This window comes from Pelecanus crispus, chromosome 14, assembly GCF_030463565.1.
Source record: "Pelecanus crispus isolate bPelCri1 chromosome 14, bPelCri1.pri, whole genome shotgun sequence".
NCBI lineage: Eukaryota > Metazoa > Chordata > Aves > Pelecaniformes > Pelecanidae > Pelecanus > Pelecanus crispus.
In genome coordinates, this window is record NC_134656.1 from 18,231,981 (window position 1) to 18,249,911 (window position 17,931).

General features: G+C 41.5%; 1 protein-coding gene across 2 annotated transcripts in view; it reads right to left on the bottom strand.

Moving 5' to 3' along the window:
• Window positions 1-2,970: 2,970 nt before the first annotated feature.
• PHF20 (PHD finger protein 20) overlaps window positions 2,971-17,931 on the bottom strand; it is a 71,334-nt gene continuing 56,373 nt past the window's right edge. For both annotated transcript variants that reach the window (XM_075721014.1, XM_075721015.1), the window contains 5 exons: window positions 17,113-17,212; window positions 12,217-12,412; window positions 8,955-9,354; window positions 7,352-7,535; window positions 2,971-5,767 (listed from right to left, as the gene is read on the bottom strand). In XM_075721014.1, coding sequence (XP_075577129.1) covers window positions 5,625-5,767; window positions 7,352-7,535; window positions 8,955-9,354; window positions 12,217-12,412; window positions 17,113-17,212 — 1,023 coding nt within the window. In that variant the 3' untranslated portion in view covers window positions 2,971-5,624. The remainder of the gene's footprint in view (window positions 5,768-7,351; window positions 7,536-8,954; window positions 9,355-12,216; window positions 12,413-17,112; window positions 17,213-17,931) is intronic.

Consider the following 17,931-nt stretch of genomic DNA (forward strand, 5'->3'; position numbering starts at 1 on the left):
GGGAGCCCAGGGTGCCCAGCCCGGGGGGCTGCTAGCCCCCTCCCTGCCTCCTGCTGCAGCCCCAGGTAACAGCCCAGGCACAAAGCCAGATGCCAAGCCAGGTTTTTAAAGCTGGAAGAGGCAGAGCTGGTCCCGACATCTCCCAGCAGCGGCTCTCGTGGCAGACGGGGAAGGGCAGAGGCAGGGGCTGCAGGGCTGCTGTGCCAGGCAGCACAGCACTGGGATGCCAAAGGCTGCGAAGGGACAGAACGAACCCTGAGGAGACCCACCAGTGCCAGGGCAGCAGAGGACCCGCCCGCTGCCACAGCCACCCAAGGGTGGGCAGCCCCGGAGACCCCCAGGGACTGGGGACGCCCCTGTCCTCATCAGAGGCGCGCCGAGTGCCCAGCACGCTCATGGGAAGAGGAACTTCTCGGATGCTCCCCGCTGTTGGGGGCACACCGAGCTTGCAGAGCTGCGGCCACATGCCAGATCAGCCATACTGTGGCCAGCACTGACCTCCTCCGAGAGCTGCCACCGCCTTCCTCTGAAGAGGCAGGACTTAGTGACATCCAGATGCCTCACGTTGCCATACAAGCCTATGCTCCACTCCCAAAATGTTTGAGCACCCCTTTCACAAGAGCAGCCACCAAGCATTTGCTGGGATCAAAGGGACTTGTGAAGGTATTTGGAGGAGCTGCAAAATGGCCAAAGTATCTCCAGCAGCTCTGGACTTTTTGCAGAGGACACAGCCATTTCTGCAGCCTAGGTGCAGCGTGGCGTTCAGCAAACCAGTACTCCAACTGACACGAGGGTCTGGAAACCCACCACTTCACGAGCAGGTCCTTCCCTTGGCGTCCCTTGCAACAGTGTACGTACTCTGTGTGTGTAACTTAAACCCACCACAGTCTGAAAGCTCAGGAGGTGCACACAGCTCCTCCTCTCCTCCCCAGCCCAATGCACCCAACATCCCTAAATGATGGGAAACAGGGACCACGCTGTCCTTAAAAACGTGAGTGGAGCGTTAACCAACAAGATTCTGTGGCATCATTCAGCCTTTACTGACTAAAGACCTCGATGGCACACAAGAACCACCAGCAGAAACACCCTGCAGGCAGAATACAATGGATTCCAGCTTTTTTGTTGTTTTGTTCTCAGTTTTGCTGTCTGCATGTATGTTCAATAGGAAAAAAAGTGGTATTTTCTGGTTTTAACTATCTGCCTATTTGAACATGGAGTTCTGTGGTTAGCTGTGGCAGGTATTAAGCAGACAAGAGCTGTACGTAGTTTTTCCCCTTCACAAGAGAGTTACTATGCAAATACTGAAGGATTAGTATGAAGATACGAAATACTCTTCTGCACAACTGTAACAGCTTGAGGTGCTCAGCGACGCAACTGGAAAAAACACCAAGTATCAGTCACGAACACTTTCACAACCTGATGCAATGCCAGTGCTGCTGCAGCAGGGGTGATACGTGAATGCTGGCAGATGACTTCACAACTGCCTCCTGATGCGTCTGCCCCTATAAGAATCTTAAGATCAAGCAAGTAAAATAGGGAGCGTGGCTGCCCACGCTCAGAAGGTTGCTCAAGCTCAAATCAGAGGGCACACATTCCCAGAAACATGGCTAGCCACAGCACACGTTTCATTAAGTTAGTTCAAACTCAGATCACATCTTCAAAACCCGATTTTGACATTTAAGTGATCAGCAAAACCTACACGACGTGACTGAACCATGAAACACGTGCCTGGATCTGCCATTAGGGGCTGAAGTTCCTCTAGGCTTCACAAGCCAGGCTCTAGCAGAACGATGCACACTCTGGCCTTAAAATCCAAGAGTTTTACAGGAATATTGTTTTGAGAACGAAATTAGGAAGGGCAATTTGTTAGGACAAGGGAAGAAACTTGCTTTCCTCCTACTGGGGAAGCCAAGAGGGGAAGCGATGGAACCAGAAATGCATCCGAAGGCACACGGCCGCCTGCCGCCGCCTGCAGGCATGCCCTGCGCCAGGTACTTCCCTCTCCAGCGCTTCCCAGCTTCCCCCCTGCCTGTGCATTTTCTCTGTATGGACTGTTAAATGCATCAAAAGCTCCTTCCTTTGCATTAATGTAAAGCAGCACTCCTGCACACAGTAAACACACAGTTTCTACACCGAGCTTGCTGCTGCTGCCCAGAAGTATGACAGCAGCTTTCAGAACGTCATGGGCGCAGCACTCACACGTTGTTCCCTTCCAGCACAACCCTCCCAAACCTGAAACTCAACTGCTAGCCCGCTGCTACACAAAGACATTTCCACCTGAAAATTGTATAGAAATTACGTATGTTTCTCCATGCAGTTTGCACTGGGCAGCTGACAGCACTTCTAATGCACCTGGTCTGAGGAACTGCTCAGGGAAGCCATGCCTCCAGGTCTCTGCGCTCTCTGAACGGGCATCCCGGCTTCACGCCTTCTCCCAGCGTGGAAGTCTCAGGCGCACGCTTCCAGATGCTACAGTGCTGCACTGCTCTGGTCAGAGCAGCCTCCTACCTGCAACACTGCATTTTGTGAAATGAATCGGAGGGACGAGCCAGCTGCCCCTTGCTCATCGGTGCTGCCAAGGGCTCAGCAGCAGCCCTGGTAAAAATTGACAAATATATATATATTTTTATATATATATATATATAAAAATAATTGACAGCTATAGGAACAAAAATTAGGGTCAGATTACATGCACTAGGTGCCAATATATTACATACATTAGGATTTGGAAATAAAATGTACAAGCTCCTCACTAAAACAATATCCAACATAAACCAATACGTAACAGTTTACCTGGTAAGAACACTTATGAGAGAGATCTGGAAAACAGTCATTTCCATACTTCAGGAGCACTTCAGATCTATGCTCCTGTCAAACTAGAGTATCTGCATTTCAATACCATGTGAAGAAAAAAAGTCCAGAATTATTTTATTGAATAATCATTAATTGAAACAAAGACTTTACTAAGACTTAACCAACAAAAACCTATTTATTTATTCCAAACACCAAGATACACAAGTTTTCAAGTTTTGCAAATATTGCTCCAAAGCAAAATTCTATATACAGCGCCCTCGGTTCTAATAGTGCATAAACAAAGACAAATATACTTATGTATCCCACAGTGCAATATTTGCTCATTTCATCAAGGCTCCACGTTGCATTCACTTACCAGTGATTTAAAGAAATTAAAAAAAAAAAAAGTGACCTGCCAGACCAAACTGTTGGTCCAGACCAAGAAATAACAATGTGGAAACTTGCAAAAACAGGGACAAAAATGAATCCAGGCAGAGCACAATAAAGAATCTTTCCTGAACATGAGAAATGCTACTGTATTTTAAATAAATATTTTCAGTCTTTATCTGCAAGGGCTTCCCTAGCTCTACTAAAGGAAAACAAGTCTCCAGTATTTGCCATTTGATTCACCCACCAGAACCGCCTTTTCTTCCAAATCTTAAGTACTGCCCTGAGCAAAAATAAACTGGCAAAGTAAAAACGTACAATGAACACACAAAAAGCAATTGCTTGGGGAGGAGAAGTTGCACTCTGGAGTGAAAAGCGTGCTCAGGAATTTAACTGCTTCCACGCACTCAAAGCGTAAGCACAGCTGGCTTGGTAACAACGCAGCCATGTTCTTGGAGAGACGCCCAGTCGGAGTGCTTGCTTTACAGATTTCAACCAGGGAACACCTTTCTGGTCGATCTCCCCGGAAAAAAACCCCAAACCTGTCTGGGGCTCTCCTCCTGACGCCGTTTGGTTGTCCGGTTACTGCCGCCTGGTTCTAGAGCTACACAGAGCTGTACGTGAATTCAGGTGTCACTCACAGGAATGAGACAAGGCGTAAGCATTGGTCTCATCTTCGGAGAGCAAAGTGATTCTTAAATATCATGTAAGCTTTATTCCAATTGTGTACAGAAAAATAAGTTTATTTTTCTGCTGTACATATGTTGTATTCACTATATACCAACTAGTACTATAAAACTGTGAGACAAATTATTCCCTGAAAGTAGTCTTGGCACAAAAGCCTCAGTTACTACCTAGAGTAGCCTAATTATTTTGTTTTCTGAAGGAAATAAAATATTCACTGTGTAGATACCATTAACTCCTACAATAATATTGGGTATTTCAAGTTTACATTATTCTTTGCAGTATACAAACATTACAGATTCATATCCAAAATTAGTAATTTGTACAGTTATGGGCCTTTCAATTACAACTGTGCTTAGATTTTACGCTTTGGTGGTACCATCACACACAATAAAATCAAGGTAACAAACCCAGCTTTTTGAGGACACCCTCTCACTGCAAAAACAGCTTACCACTTTCCACAGCGAACTTAACTCAGCAACATTTGGGAAGGAAAACTAAAGTCACAGCCGTTATTTATGGAGCTATGATCTGCAGCTGAAGTTTTCATATACTTACAATATACACCAACATTTCAAAAGGTACTGTGTAATGTGACTTGAACATAAGCAGCATTTCACCTTGCTCTCAAAGTAATACAAACCAGAAAATTAAAACTTAAGGTATAAAAAGGGACTTTCTGAACATACACCGTTTAAGATAACCCACTCACTGTCTGCGAGGACAGTACCTCATGCATAGATCTTGAGGCTTTATTTACACAAATATAAAATAAACTGATTCCCAAAACCACACATTCATAGAGTAAGTCTTTACAAGGAACACGTTCAGAGTATTGAAAAAAGTCTACATTTCAAAGTGTAACCGGAATGGCAATTATTAACAAATGAGTAGAAAACTACATAACGTCCATCACAGACCTTGTTGAAGTCTGGAACTCTGCACCTACGGTTCTCCCAGCGGTATTTCATACAGCTGCAACAAGGGTGTCCCACCAGCACTGCTTCAGGAGGCACAGCATGGCCGTATTTAAGAGCTCAAGAATGCACATAAACACAACGCCCGTGGGTTTCCCCAGTACCAAATCAGGTAATAGTGACAGGATAAATATGGAAAACAATCATTTATTCTGAAATTAAGTGCAATCCACCTGTGACCTTCTGCTACATTACTTAACATCACAGAAGTGGGGGTTAGGCCACTGTTACTTGCAAACCTCCATGTAACAGTTCATAGTTAAGAGCTGGACATTCATACTCACTAAGTCTGAAAACTGTTATAACATTTCCTAATGATTAAATACTGTGTGCTATTATGCATAAACCAGAAGGAATAAAACATGACACAAGTCACTTAAACTATGCAAAGTTATTTACAACCTCTGTCAACTAAACATTTTTGGCTCTTAGAACTCTGTTCTTCAGTGGCACAATTTTTAGTCAATTTTAATTATCAAAAAGTCTACCGTTTCAATGAGCAACTTGTAAGGAGTGAAAATTTAAGTATAGTTTATCAACCAACACCCAACCTCTGAAGACAACAGTATGACTTCTTCCGTATCATTTTAATTGCCTAATAAACGTGAAATTATGAGATAAAATAACCTTTTTGCTGTTCTTTGAACAGCACTTCTTCACAAATCCCTGAAGTCAATCTGCACCACATGCAACCAGCATGCTAATTTCATTTAAATATACAGAGCTGTTCACATCAGATGCTCCAACTTCACACTCAATAACAGTCTCCAACATTTTCTAGTCTCACGTTGAGCAGCAAAGTGCAATCTGTTGCACTTTGCCTAGGTCCGTTATAAGCTGCTTTATACAATGTTTGAGTTGTGGGAGTCGTGCTAGTGGTTCTGGTGGTTCCAGCTCTCCTGTATAATCCAGCCAACTCTCCAAAACTGCAAAGAAAAACAAAACTGTCACTATTCCAGTTCTCAGCAAATAGACCTCCTTAAGTCACAAAACAGGAATTCTTTAAATGTTTCATGAATCCTGAGACTGGTGGGCAATATTTTTAACATGTGATGTTTGAGAAATCAGAAAACCAGGCTCCTCACACCAATCTTTGCAGAAAAAAAGCAGATGTTCCTAAGAGAATGCAGGGAAGGACAAATCAGGACTAGATATTGTAAAATCTGGTGCTGAACCTCCTCTGCTCTGTATCAATTCCAGAGCAAGGACACTGCAGTATGGAAGTTTATACCATCAGAATACCTTTAAGATCAGCATTAGATGCAACTACACAGTGTTTTCATTGAAGACCCTAAAAGGACAGGACTATGCTAATGAAAGCAGTTTGTCATCAATACAGAATACAATTGGCCAAGACAGAAAGAACGAGATACCATAAAATGGGGATGAAATCCAAAAGCACAAACAGCAGAGTACTGCACAAAGAAAATGAATTCCTGCTCTAAAGGTTCTCAGCAGGAAACAAGAGCCAGATATACTACTGACCAAAGAGAACTCAGGTGACAATGTAATACAACCACGAGAAAGGTGGTCACATTGAGCTTCAGCAAGCTCCGGGGACGGGACAGTGTTGCAGAAGGAGACGGGAAACCTTGAAGACAGAATACATCTGCCAAGAGAAGCAGCAGTGGCCATTACCACTAACTAGATTACAGGCGAATTTAGCCTAAGGGCAACATCTGCAGAAGTGGGCATTATCCAGCTATTGACAGATCCAGCCTTGAAATAAGAAAATTCCTGGTCAGAGTTGCAATGCTCTGAGCAGCCCTCCAGCTCAGCAGCAGATACAAAAAGGCTGACTTCATTTATGAAATAGGCATTATGATTACAGGCCCAACTGATCTTCATTACCTGAAGCATTCCTTTAGTTGTTCAACTTTTCAGTACCTTACTGAAGTACAAAGAGAGGACTCTTTCTTTGGCAAAGGTTAGATTCCCAATACCCTTGCAAGAAAAGCTGGTGCTGTAACGACTATACAACCAACGGTCAGGCTTAGAGATGTTGACAAAGAACTATCCTGGACTGTTTAATGCAACACATGAAGGGTTTAGGAGTTTTCCATTACTAGGAAAGCAAGTTTCAAGAGACGTTTAAGTAAAGAATTTGGAAGAGACAGGAAAAGGTAAGAGCCTTGTGCACTGAAGAGGCCACCCAGAACAGGGTGTACAGCCAGCTAGCCCCTGAAGAACGGGGAAGTTCACATACACAGAAACGCTATGGAAAATGACAAAAACCTGAAAGCAAGAAGACACGGAAGATATTCCACTACATCATCTGATGCAAGTATTTAGAGGTGATTTAACTAGAACTTTTTCTATACAATTCTGCTCAGTTTTAGTTTGATCTTTGTTCTAAAATCCACCCCCCATCAGCAGGATGTCTATTTCCTATCAGTAAATCTGACAAAGCAACACTCATCTCTTTGTAGGTCTGCAGAAGCAAAATTCAAGTTAATGTGTTTTGAACAGCTAGTTCAGTTGAATACAGTTAAAAGAAAAGTGTTACCTACCATCTAGCTCCTTCTCAATGAAATCCATTCTGTGTATGACTTCATCTTGCAGAGATTCCACGTGAGCTAAAAGATTAAGCTGCCACTGCAGCTGCGAGTTCACAACTCCTTCTTTGTCTTTTTCCAGCAATTTCATTTCAATAGCTTCCTCTGGAGAGCCTCTCTTAGAGACAGACTCTCTTACCTAGCAGAAATACATACATTAATATTTATTACAGTGAAACAGAACTGGTAAGCCAGACTGTCTGGGTCCTTACAGTTACCCCAGCTAATTGCTCAACTAATCTTAGGCTAGTGGAAGATAGACACACAGAAAAGAGACCATACACAAGCAAGAGGGCCTAAATACAGACATGCTTTTATAGGTATTTTACTAAGACCTATTCTTCCCACTTCACAAGCATCTGATTTTCAAAAGATAACATACACACATAAATAGCTCCCTGCCAACTTCCAGCTGGGAGATTCTGCACTTAATCTGTGCAACCTAGAGAACATTAAAGCCATTTTTAACATGACAGTAATCAACTAAAGAGCAAATCATTCTGCAGTGAGAAGGGATTTTTCCTGAAGGAATCTAATCTCAATTCTACTTAAACTTTCATCGAAGCATCTAGAAAAAAAAAAAAAGACACTACCAGCACTTATAGAACTTGACTACCCTATCAGCAGTGTTGATTCTACTCCCCTACTTTTTTCATCATTCTGCTGAAATACGACAGGATTTAGAAAAAGGCTCCTAAAAGATTGAAGAACTGAAACATATGCCTTTCTGGGAAACATAAAGCAATCTCAATTGATTTGGTAGAGAAGTTAAAAATAACATAAATTACAACTTACATATGCATGAAATAAAAGCTAAACAACCTTTTAATCTACAAAAGGGAGGTCAGTATTTCCCAGAGACTTTCGAACATTTGTCAGGGCGTATTTCATATGACTTGGCACTAACTAATCAAAGCAAAATTTTTGCATTGGTGTGTAGAAAGAAAGGCCTCTGACAGACCTGAAAACGAGAACCAAGAGTTGAAAAGATAAAACTAGAGTGCTCCAGGAGGAAGAAGATCTGTATCTTCTAATCAATGGTGATCATTCTTAAAAATGAGTTCAGGCTACTTTTTTTTTTGCCCCCCACCACGAAATGCTGCCTGAAGAACCTGGATTCCATTTAGTTAATGTAGCTATTAAAAGAAACAGGAACAAGATGGAAATAACTAAAAACTAGAACATCAGTGTGTTTGGTAGTATCATACATGCTTGCCCTGTTCTCTCTCTATCCCGCTGATAGTGTTACTTTTACATTTAACACACATAAAAGAAAGCAGCAATGAACTACCAGTGGATGATAATGCATGTTCCACAGACTGGGCAGATAATCTAAGGTCCAGAAGTCCTCTTCAACCCAGGTTTTTTTAATTATTATTTGAAATGGAGGATTTGATAATGTCTACCATTTTAATTCATATTGGCAACTTAAATTTAACAGTATAGGAAGAAACTAAACACAAATAAACGAACTACGTACTATTAAAAAGGGTTGAGTTTTGCACTTTGCCAGGCAAACACATCCCCTATGCAGAGAGAATTATTTTTATACAAATACCTTAGAGTAATTGTGTTTGGATTCATTTTCCATCTTGCATATTTCTCGGTCCAGATTCCAGCCAAACCTCTCTGACAGGGCATCATCCCCGTTTTCCCTTATTCTATTCACTCCGTCATCCATGGCTGAGCCTCTTGTTTCCACAACCAATCTCTGCTCTATCGCAGGGTAGTAGGCGCGAGGCTTCTGGTAACAGTGTTCACTCGTGATGTAAGATTCCTCCACAGAAGGAATGGTTGAGGGTTTCTCAACTGTCCCATTCCAAGTTCTATAACTTGCTGTCTCCTCTTTGCAACAGTTTTCCTCAATGTGAATGATGTGTTTTGTATGAATTTTTTCATCCACCGTAATGTGCTTCCATGGATGGCACCAAAGCTTTAGGTCAGGATGTTCTTTATTTCTGTTCAAACATAAAAAAAGTAAAACACCCACCAAATTTAAACTTCAAAATGACTGAGCAAACTATCCTATTACATAAAGAAATTAAGAATATTTGAACTACTACATGCTTTAGTCATCATTACCAGTAAAAAATACCCAAATATTCCTTAATAATATAATTTCACTGACCTCAATTGTGTATCTTCCTACAATGTTCTGTTAGGTTCACTATTTTAATTTCTATAACATGGTATATAAGCCAAGTGTAGGCATTAAGAAAAAACTGCAGAATAAGTTTCAAATAGATACATAAAACTTTTCACCAATGTTGCCCTTGAAGGAGCATTTTGCTTCAATATTCAATTTATTAACAGCATAAACTCATTTTCACTGGGTTATTTTTAGTAGTATTTTAAACAGGTAAGTCAAGTACACTGAAGCTAAACTAAGATTTTAACAATTTTAAACACCAGTGAAACAAAAATATCCCCTCAAACCACTCAGGATCAAACTTTTTAGCCTGTAGTTCCCAAAAATAAACTTTAAAATTCAATCCGGTCATCTTTTATAACCCTCTAATAACAACAACTGGGGACTTGGGGTGGTAGTGGTGTAGAACTTATTATTTCCTTTAAAACTTTAACTTTCCTTTAAATCCCAAGATGCTGAGCCTGGTACACCAACATGCCATAGTCCACCCACCTGCTTCTTATAATTTTTTTTTTTTAATTGTTTTCAGATTGACTAATACGTTATTTATTCCAGCAGCAGGGACAACTATCGGTACCAGATTCTTACACAGATGTAACAAGCAAAGAATAAATTTAGAGTGAGCATTGTAACTGATACTGTTCTTCCACATGTCTGTCAGGCATTAAAACAGCAGTAAAAAGGAGAGCAAAGCAGAATCAATCCGCTCATCGTCAAAGGGTAGGCAGCTCTCTGCTGCAGGCTGCAAGAATGCAGCAGAAGCAAACCCTGACCCTAAAGCACCTGCACTCAGCTGCACGGGAAGGAGGGGGTCTGCCCCAAAACCCCACTCTGCGCTTGCGTGCAAGCAAAGGCAGACGGAATTACTCCATTAAGCTGATCCAGCTTTTCCAGCTGTTAGCCAAACCACTCAACAAAACATGACCATTTTACTTCCAAAGTGACTGCTTTCTAATCCGTTCTATGGTAGCTAAAGGTTCCTTCGGTGTCTATCGAGGAAACTGCAGTTGGTACGACGGCCAAGGACGTGCTCAGACCGCTCTGTACAAGTGCCTCTGCCTCCAGGGACTGCACGTCTACGGCATCCTTGGTGAGCAATCCTGAAGGCACGCCTAGGAACGTGGAAGCCAAGTGTTCATTTAACAAAGCTTTCTGTTCCAGCTCCACTGATATTCTACACCTAAAGGCACTACTTTGCTCAGCAAAGAGCAAGGGATAACTTTACAGAAGATAGAAAATTGAAAGATGATGCACCTGCTACATAAGGATGAAATTCGAACGCTTAATACTTGAGCAACCTTTTAACTATTGCCTTCTGAAGGCTGGCTCTCCCTCCCACTACAGCAAAGCTGTCAACGTCACCTCCGATCCTGTGCCACCTCCTTGAGATATGAGCAACACTCTCCTAATAATTTCAGACAGTTGTGAAATCATCTCCTCTCCCCTAGATGGTAGATCTGCATCAACGATATAATCATTCTTCCAATTCAGCAATTTTTAAAATCCTTTCTGATTTATGTAATGATAAAGAAAACGGGGGCTATAGCTTTTAACAACATGGTCCTAACAGGACCCATCTTTAATTAAACCAGGTCATCACACCAGCTTCAGGATGGGACAGAGAAGGAACAAAGTCTGTAACAAGCATCACATACTTGCCCAGTGCTCCATACCTCAGCGCTGTGCAAATCTCAATTTACAATTGGAAAATCACAATCTAAAGTCTTGCTATCTAAGAAAAGGCCTAAGGAGTGGTCTTACAATAGTTATGTTCCACCCTCTCCAAAGAGGAGAGAGATTACTTACAGATCTGACTAAAGGATACCATAATGGAAAAGCAAAACCTTATGTTAAAATTGCCACTCTCTTGCTTTAAGGATTATTCCATTGTTTAAGCATTTCAGGCACTGCCAGTGGCCCTACTGCATCACCCAGATTAAATGTAAGGGAAAAAGTTCTAAAGAATGCTGGAAACACTGAAAGCTTTGCTTTCCAAATAGCTGCTGCTGTGCAATTTATCAACTAATAAATTATAAATATGAAATTCATTCAATTTAAAACTGCTGGATTTGAGTTAGAAAAATATTTTTTCAGTCATCAGAACCCAAGGATGACTTTAAACAGGAAAGGATGTAGAAAACTTGATTTCTTCAGTGATTACAGAATGTTATTTTTTCATATATATCTGTAATAATCTTTGCATGGAAATGAATTGCTACAGGTTGCTGAAGGTGCAACTGCTCTCCCACTACAACAGAGCAACACATTATGCTGAACAAAAAGATCTGATTTCTGCTGGAAAAGCTATGATTTAGAATTACTGGAATGGAGAAGGCAAGTGTTATAAGAATGCTGCCATAGGTTATATGACTATCCTCTTCTTCCTACTTAAATCTATTTAGGTGCTTTAGGAGAAGTTGTTATTAGTTTTCTCCCTCTTCCCTTCATACTTCCCCAACCCTTCCATACACATAGTCAATTCACACTCCTCAACACACTTAAATAGATTTTAAACAGCCAAGTGCTTTTCCAAGATCACATTAGCAATTCAAACTATGTTGTTACATATCCACAAAGCACAAAAATAACTCTGAATTTCTGGTTATTTTTCTACTATTTGAAATCTAATTCACGTTGAGAACATGCCAACTGATACTTAAATACTGCTTACTGTAATATGCTCATCTTCAGCTGCAGTCCATGCAGTACTTCTATCACTCTCTGTACATCGCCAAGAAGTTGATGAGTGGCTACTATCTTCTTGGCATTCTGGTGGGAATAATTTTCTTCCAAAAATGCTAAGCCATGCATGTGACCATTACTTAACCACTCCTTTTCATACCAGTACTTTAAGCTGGACCTCTGACCTAAAGCAACAGTAATGAGTGTGTTAAAATGAAGCATTAACTATGGCATGTTAACATTACTGGTAGTAATTCTGATTATCTCAAAGTCTTGCGACAGCTTATTTTTCTTATCAACAGTACCAATAAAGATCCTATAATAGCAGACAAAACCCTGAAGACATGAAGAACTTGTGAAGCGGAAGCGAGATTATAACCTCAGTCAAAAACCTCTGCCCAACCGTAAAAGCATTCAGATCCCAAATTCCATCAAAGGACATCCACAACAGGTAATTGCAGCTGATGCACAGAGAAAAGTATATTTTTAGCAGGGTATCACACTGTCTAGTAACCATGGTTATAACTAAAGCTACAGTTTGAATACAGCTCTCTGCAGACAGAAAAACGCAGCAAAAGGCAATGAACTTCCCTTCTTCATTGGTCTTGTTTTCAAGCATAATACATGTATTAGTACCGTCATTCAAAAGTAAATTCTAAAGGAATCAATTATGAGGTTCTGATGGAGAACTTGCCTAAAGTCAGGCTATTAATAATGCTCATTCTAGCTTAAGAGGCCGGAATATCAACAACAGCTGAAATGAAATGATATTAAATGTGATAGATGCAACAGTAAAAGTAACTTAAGCCGCCAAGCAAAATGGTATTAGCAGGAAAGAGTGGAACTTGAGATGCTTGCTAAATTGCAAACAAACAAAAAAATCCAAGCCAAAAAACCAACAAAAGCCCCCCCCCACCCCGTAAAATGTATTGTTACAACAGATGTTCTCAGAAGAGAGCTCAGCACCCTGAGAAACACCACTTCATTCACTGGCCTACATACAGCCCAGTCAGCAAAGCTACAAAATCAGAGATAATATTGGAGCACAGACTCAGAACAATATTCACAAAAAAGCCTCCAATATAAGCAGGTTAATATCGACTAGAAGTTTCAGCAGTTAAGGAGAAGCTTAGGAAAAAAGTTATAGGCAGCAGAGTAAGAACAAGGGACTGCACTACATGCGCATCAGGCAGCAGCGTCAGAACAAGGGGCTGCACTACATGCGCATCAGGCAGCAGAGTAACAACAAGGGGCTGCACTACATGCGCATCAGGCAGCAGAGTAACAACAAGGGGCTGCACTACATGCACATCAGGCAGCAGAGTAACAACAAGGGGCTGCACTACATGCACATCAGGCAGCAGAGTAAGAACAAGGGGCTGCACTACATGCGCATCAGGCAGCAGAGTAACAACAAGGGGCTGCACTACATGCGCATCAGGCAGCAGAGTAAGAACAAGGGGCTGCACTACATGCGCATCAGGCAGCAGCGTCAGAACAAGGGGCTGCACTACATGCGCATCAGGCAGCAGCGTCACAACAAGGGGCTGCACTACATGCGCATCAGGCAGCAGCGTCAGAACAAGGGGCTGCACTACATGCGCATCAGGCAGCAGCGTCAGAACAAGGGGCTGCACTACATGCGCATCAGGCAGCAGCGTCACAACAAGGGGCTGCACTACATGCGCATCAGGCAGCAGAGTAACAACAAGGGGCTGCACTACATGCGCATCAGGCAGCAGCGTCACAACAAGGGGCTGCACTACATGCGCATCAGGCAGCAGAGTAACAACAAGGGGCTGCACTACATGCGCATCAGGCAGCAGAGTAACAACAAGGGGCTGCACTACATGCGCATCAGGCAGCATCAGAACAAGGGGCTGCACTACATGCACATCAGGCAGCGTCAGAACAAGGGGCTGCACTACATGCACATCAGGCAGCAGAGTAAGAACAAGGGACTGCACTACATGCGCATCAGGCAGCAGAGTAACAACAAGGGACTGCACTACATGCACATCAGGCAGCAGAGTAACAACAAGGGGCTGCACTACATGCGCATCAGGCAGCAGAGTAAGAACAAGGGGCTGCACTACATGCGCATCAGGCAGCATCAGAACAAGAGGCTGCACTACATGCACATCAGGCAGCGTCAGAACAAGGGGCTGCACTACATGCACATCAGGCAGCAGAGTAAGAACAAGGGACTGCACTACATGCACATCAGGCAGCATCAGAACAAGGGACTGCACTACATGCACATCAGGCAGCATCAGAACAAGGGACTGCACTACATGCGCATCAGGCAGCAGAGTAAGAACAAGGGGCTGCACTACATGCACATCAGGCAGCAGAGTAACAACAAGGGACTGCACTACATGCACATCAGGCAGCGTCAGAACAAGGGACTGCACTACATGCGCATCAGGCAGCATCAGAACAAGAGGCTGCACTACATGCACATCAGGCAGCAGAGTAAGAACAAGGGACTGCACTACATGCACATCAGGCAGCGTCAGAACAAGGGACTGCACTACATGCACATCAGGCAGCAGAGTAAGAACAAGGGACTGCACTACATGCGCATCAGGCAGCGTCGCTGCCCGTGCTACCAACTGTGGCACAGTGGAGCCAAACGACTCTTTGGAAGCCGTACGGAGAAGTGAGCACAACTTGGTCACAGGTATTTATATGCTTTTGGATGGTCGTGACAGAATGGCAGCAGAATGGTTTCTATGTTGTGCCCTGGATGAACACCCGTGGACGTACAGGACACTTTCAAACTTTAATTCAATGCTAACGCTTTGTCTCAGCAAAAGTGTAAAAGCAAAACAAGCGCACTTGTAAGCACACTCAGCCACGAGGTTGTATAGGACAATACTCAGCGTTTGGAGGCAAAACCTCCAAAAACTCTCACACAGAAACCAGCGTGGGAAGGAATGGATTTTCAAGGCTAGAACCGCTTGACTTTTCAGGCAGATAGGCTGTATCAAGCAAGAGATCATCGAGGCATGGCCAGAACCACTTTGGAGACACTCCTGACGTACCTGCATTAACCCCTACGCATTTATTTTTGTGTTAGAGAAGCTACCGGCTGTGACAGAAAATGAAGTTCAGTCCACAAGAATAAAATCATGAATTTTAGAACTCCATCATCATTGTAACAACAGTGTGATTATCCAACTAAAGCCCATCCATGGCACTGTTCACTTAGCAGTGTACTCGGAGACAAAAAGTGCTCTTTTTCTAGGTGTATAAGCTTAAGAGAAGACACAAGACAATATCCAGCAATGTATGCTCTCTATTCCTTGAATGAATCTGTCACATCATAAGCATCTTAATAATGTTTAAGCAAGGGAAAATGTTAACACATCTCTTAAAAATCCCACTTGACTAAAAAAAAAAAAACTGTCTGAAACAACAGTTGGTACAGTTTTTAGGCATAATTACACTGAACTTGCTTTTATTTCCAATAATATCAATGGTGTTGCTACAATTCCTAGCACTAAACTCATGAAAGCTTCTAAGTAAGAGTTTGCTGAATGGCCATGCCCAGTTTTAAAAGCAACTTCTTTGCAGATTCATAAAGACTATTTAGCTCATTTCAAGCCAACAGCACATTCACCGAAATTGAGAAGCCACTTTTGCACTGAAAAGGTTGGGTACGTTTTCCTTTTCTAAGACAGAAGTAAAAATTAAGCCCAAATAAAAAAAGAAAGTAAGTTTCATGATCTTCAAGGCAATAGTTAATAAAAGTGATTAAACTAATGAAGCAAATGAGGTGTTAGTTGTAATCGGTTTTTTACCAAAAAGCATTCTGATAAAGCTTCTTACTAAATACAAATAGTTCCGAGGGTGATGGCACAACTTCAGTTTGCATGTGCACTTCAGTTAAGTTTAAAACTAACTCAAACTGACTCAAATCAAAGCAAAATATCTTGAAAATAGAGGTTAAAATCCTGGATGCAAGATACTGTAAAAAAAAAAAAAAAAACCACCATACCCTTAAATAAATGTTAAACTATTTTACTACTTAAATAACTGAATGTAAGCATAGCATGTCTTCCTTGCTATGAGTACAAACAACAGCCAAAAAAAGCAGAGATCACAATCCAAACATATATATACCAAAAAGGTCTTGCGATTAGGCAAACAGAGATCGCATTTTCTCATAATTTATGAACATGGACTCAAGCCCGAACCTCATCCGTTTCCACATTCAGCAAGGCTTTATAATTCATATCGTAGGAAGTCAGAAAAGATCCACATGATAAGTGTAATTTTACCCGCTGCATAAGATGGACTAAGACATTTTAAAATACAGTTAGGAGCAGAGAACATATTGCTTAATCAAGTCTGACTGCATTACCCAAAATAATTTATATTTGAATTTATATTTGTATTTACATACTTGGATCACAAGTAGCTTTCCATAACAAGCACTAGCACATCACGGCTGTTAAGAACCAGTGTGCCTCTAGCTGACTTATTTTTGAAGAATGCGTAAGCCTGGTCTTGTTGGAGGAAAGCTGCAGTCACATCCCGCAAGATGTGCTCATGGGGAGTCTTTGCTTAAGTTTCCTGAGTGCTTCTAAATTCATCTTCCATAGCCAGACAGTACAATCCTTATTACTGGCAGATGGTCACCACAGTTAAAAACATTCATTTCCATTCCTGTCCAGCTGTAATTCCACAATATTGACTCATGTATATTCACATAAATTAAACTTTCTGTATCTGTAACTGAACTCAATTACCTACAATGACAGACACAGCTAGGGGAGCAAAAAAAGTTGTTTAATCTTTGCAATATATATATATATTAAAAAAACCTAATAAAGTTACTACATATATAAGAAGGCTCTATAACCTTAAATGTCTGTACCTGGAGGATCTTGGCAAATATAGCAGGTATATTTCTCAGGTACATTATCTTCCAGTAAACCCATACAGACTCCATGCTGCCAGCACAGACACTCTTCACACTGTTTAAAGTCAAGAAGTGCACATCAACAGAAATGAAGCCTACAGAAGCTCAGAAAGATTACCTCAATTAAGAGACACATCATCTACATATTTTAAGACAAAAAGGTGTATTAATACCCACCCCCTTCTTACAGCTACAAGCAAATACATTAAAGAATTAGACTACAATAAAATTTGAACCCTTTCCACACATTTTTCACATGGATTTCTGGAGAATGACAACAATTATGAAGTGGAAGCAGAGATCCTGAAAGGTGCAAAAATGTTCCCTTTAGAGATGAGAATCTTTCACAAGATGCATGCACACATAATCAGGACAGAAAACAGGATGCAATCAAGCTTTCTTTAGCAAAATACATCAGATTTTCTGAATTAAAAGGTTTCCCCCTCAAACAGTAAATCACATTATGAAATCCAAGGGATATTTATGTCACATAGAACTAGCCAATATTATGCTTTACTGGTATTTGTATCTCTAACATCCTATCTATTTCAAAGGTAGCCCTACTAATATAAAACTAAAGTCCAGATGCAGTTGTACTAGCTTTAAAAACTTGACATCCTTCCAAGTATGAGCAATTATATTGGCAAAGACTGAATATAATCTGGCCCTACTTTTTTAGCACAGTTATGCTATTTAAAATGCAATTACTGTACTTAAAGCTATACAGTTTTAGAGCAGGAAAAACTATATCCACATGCTCTGTTTCAGTCACTC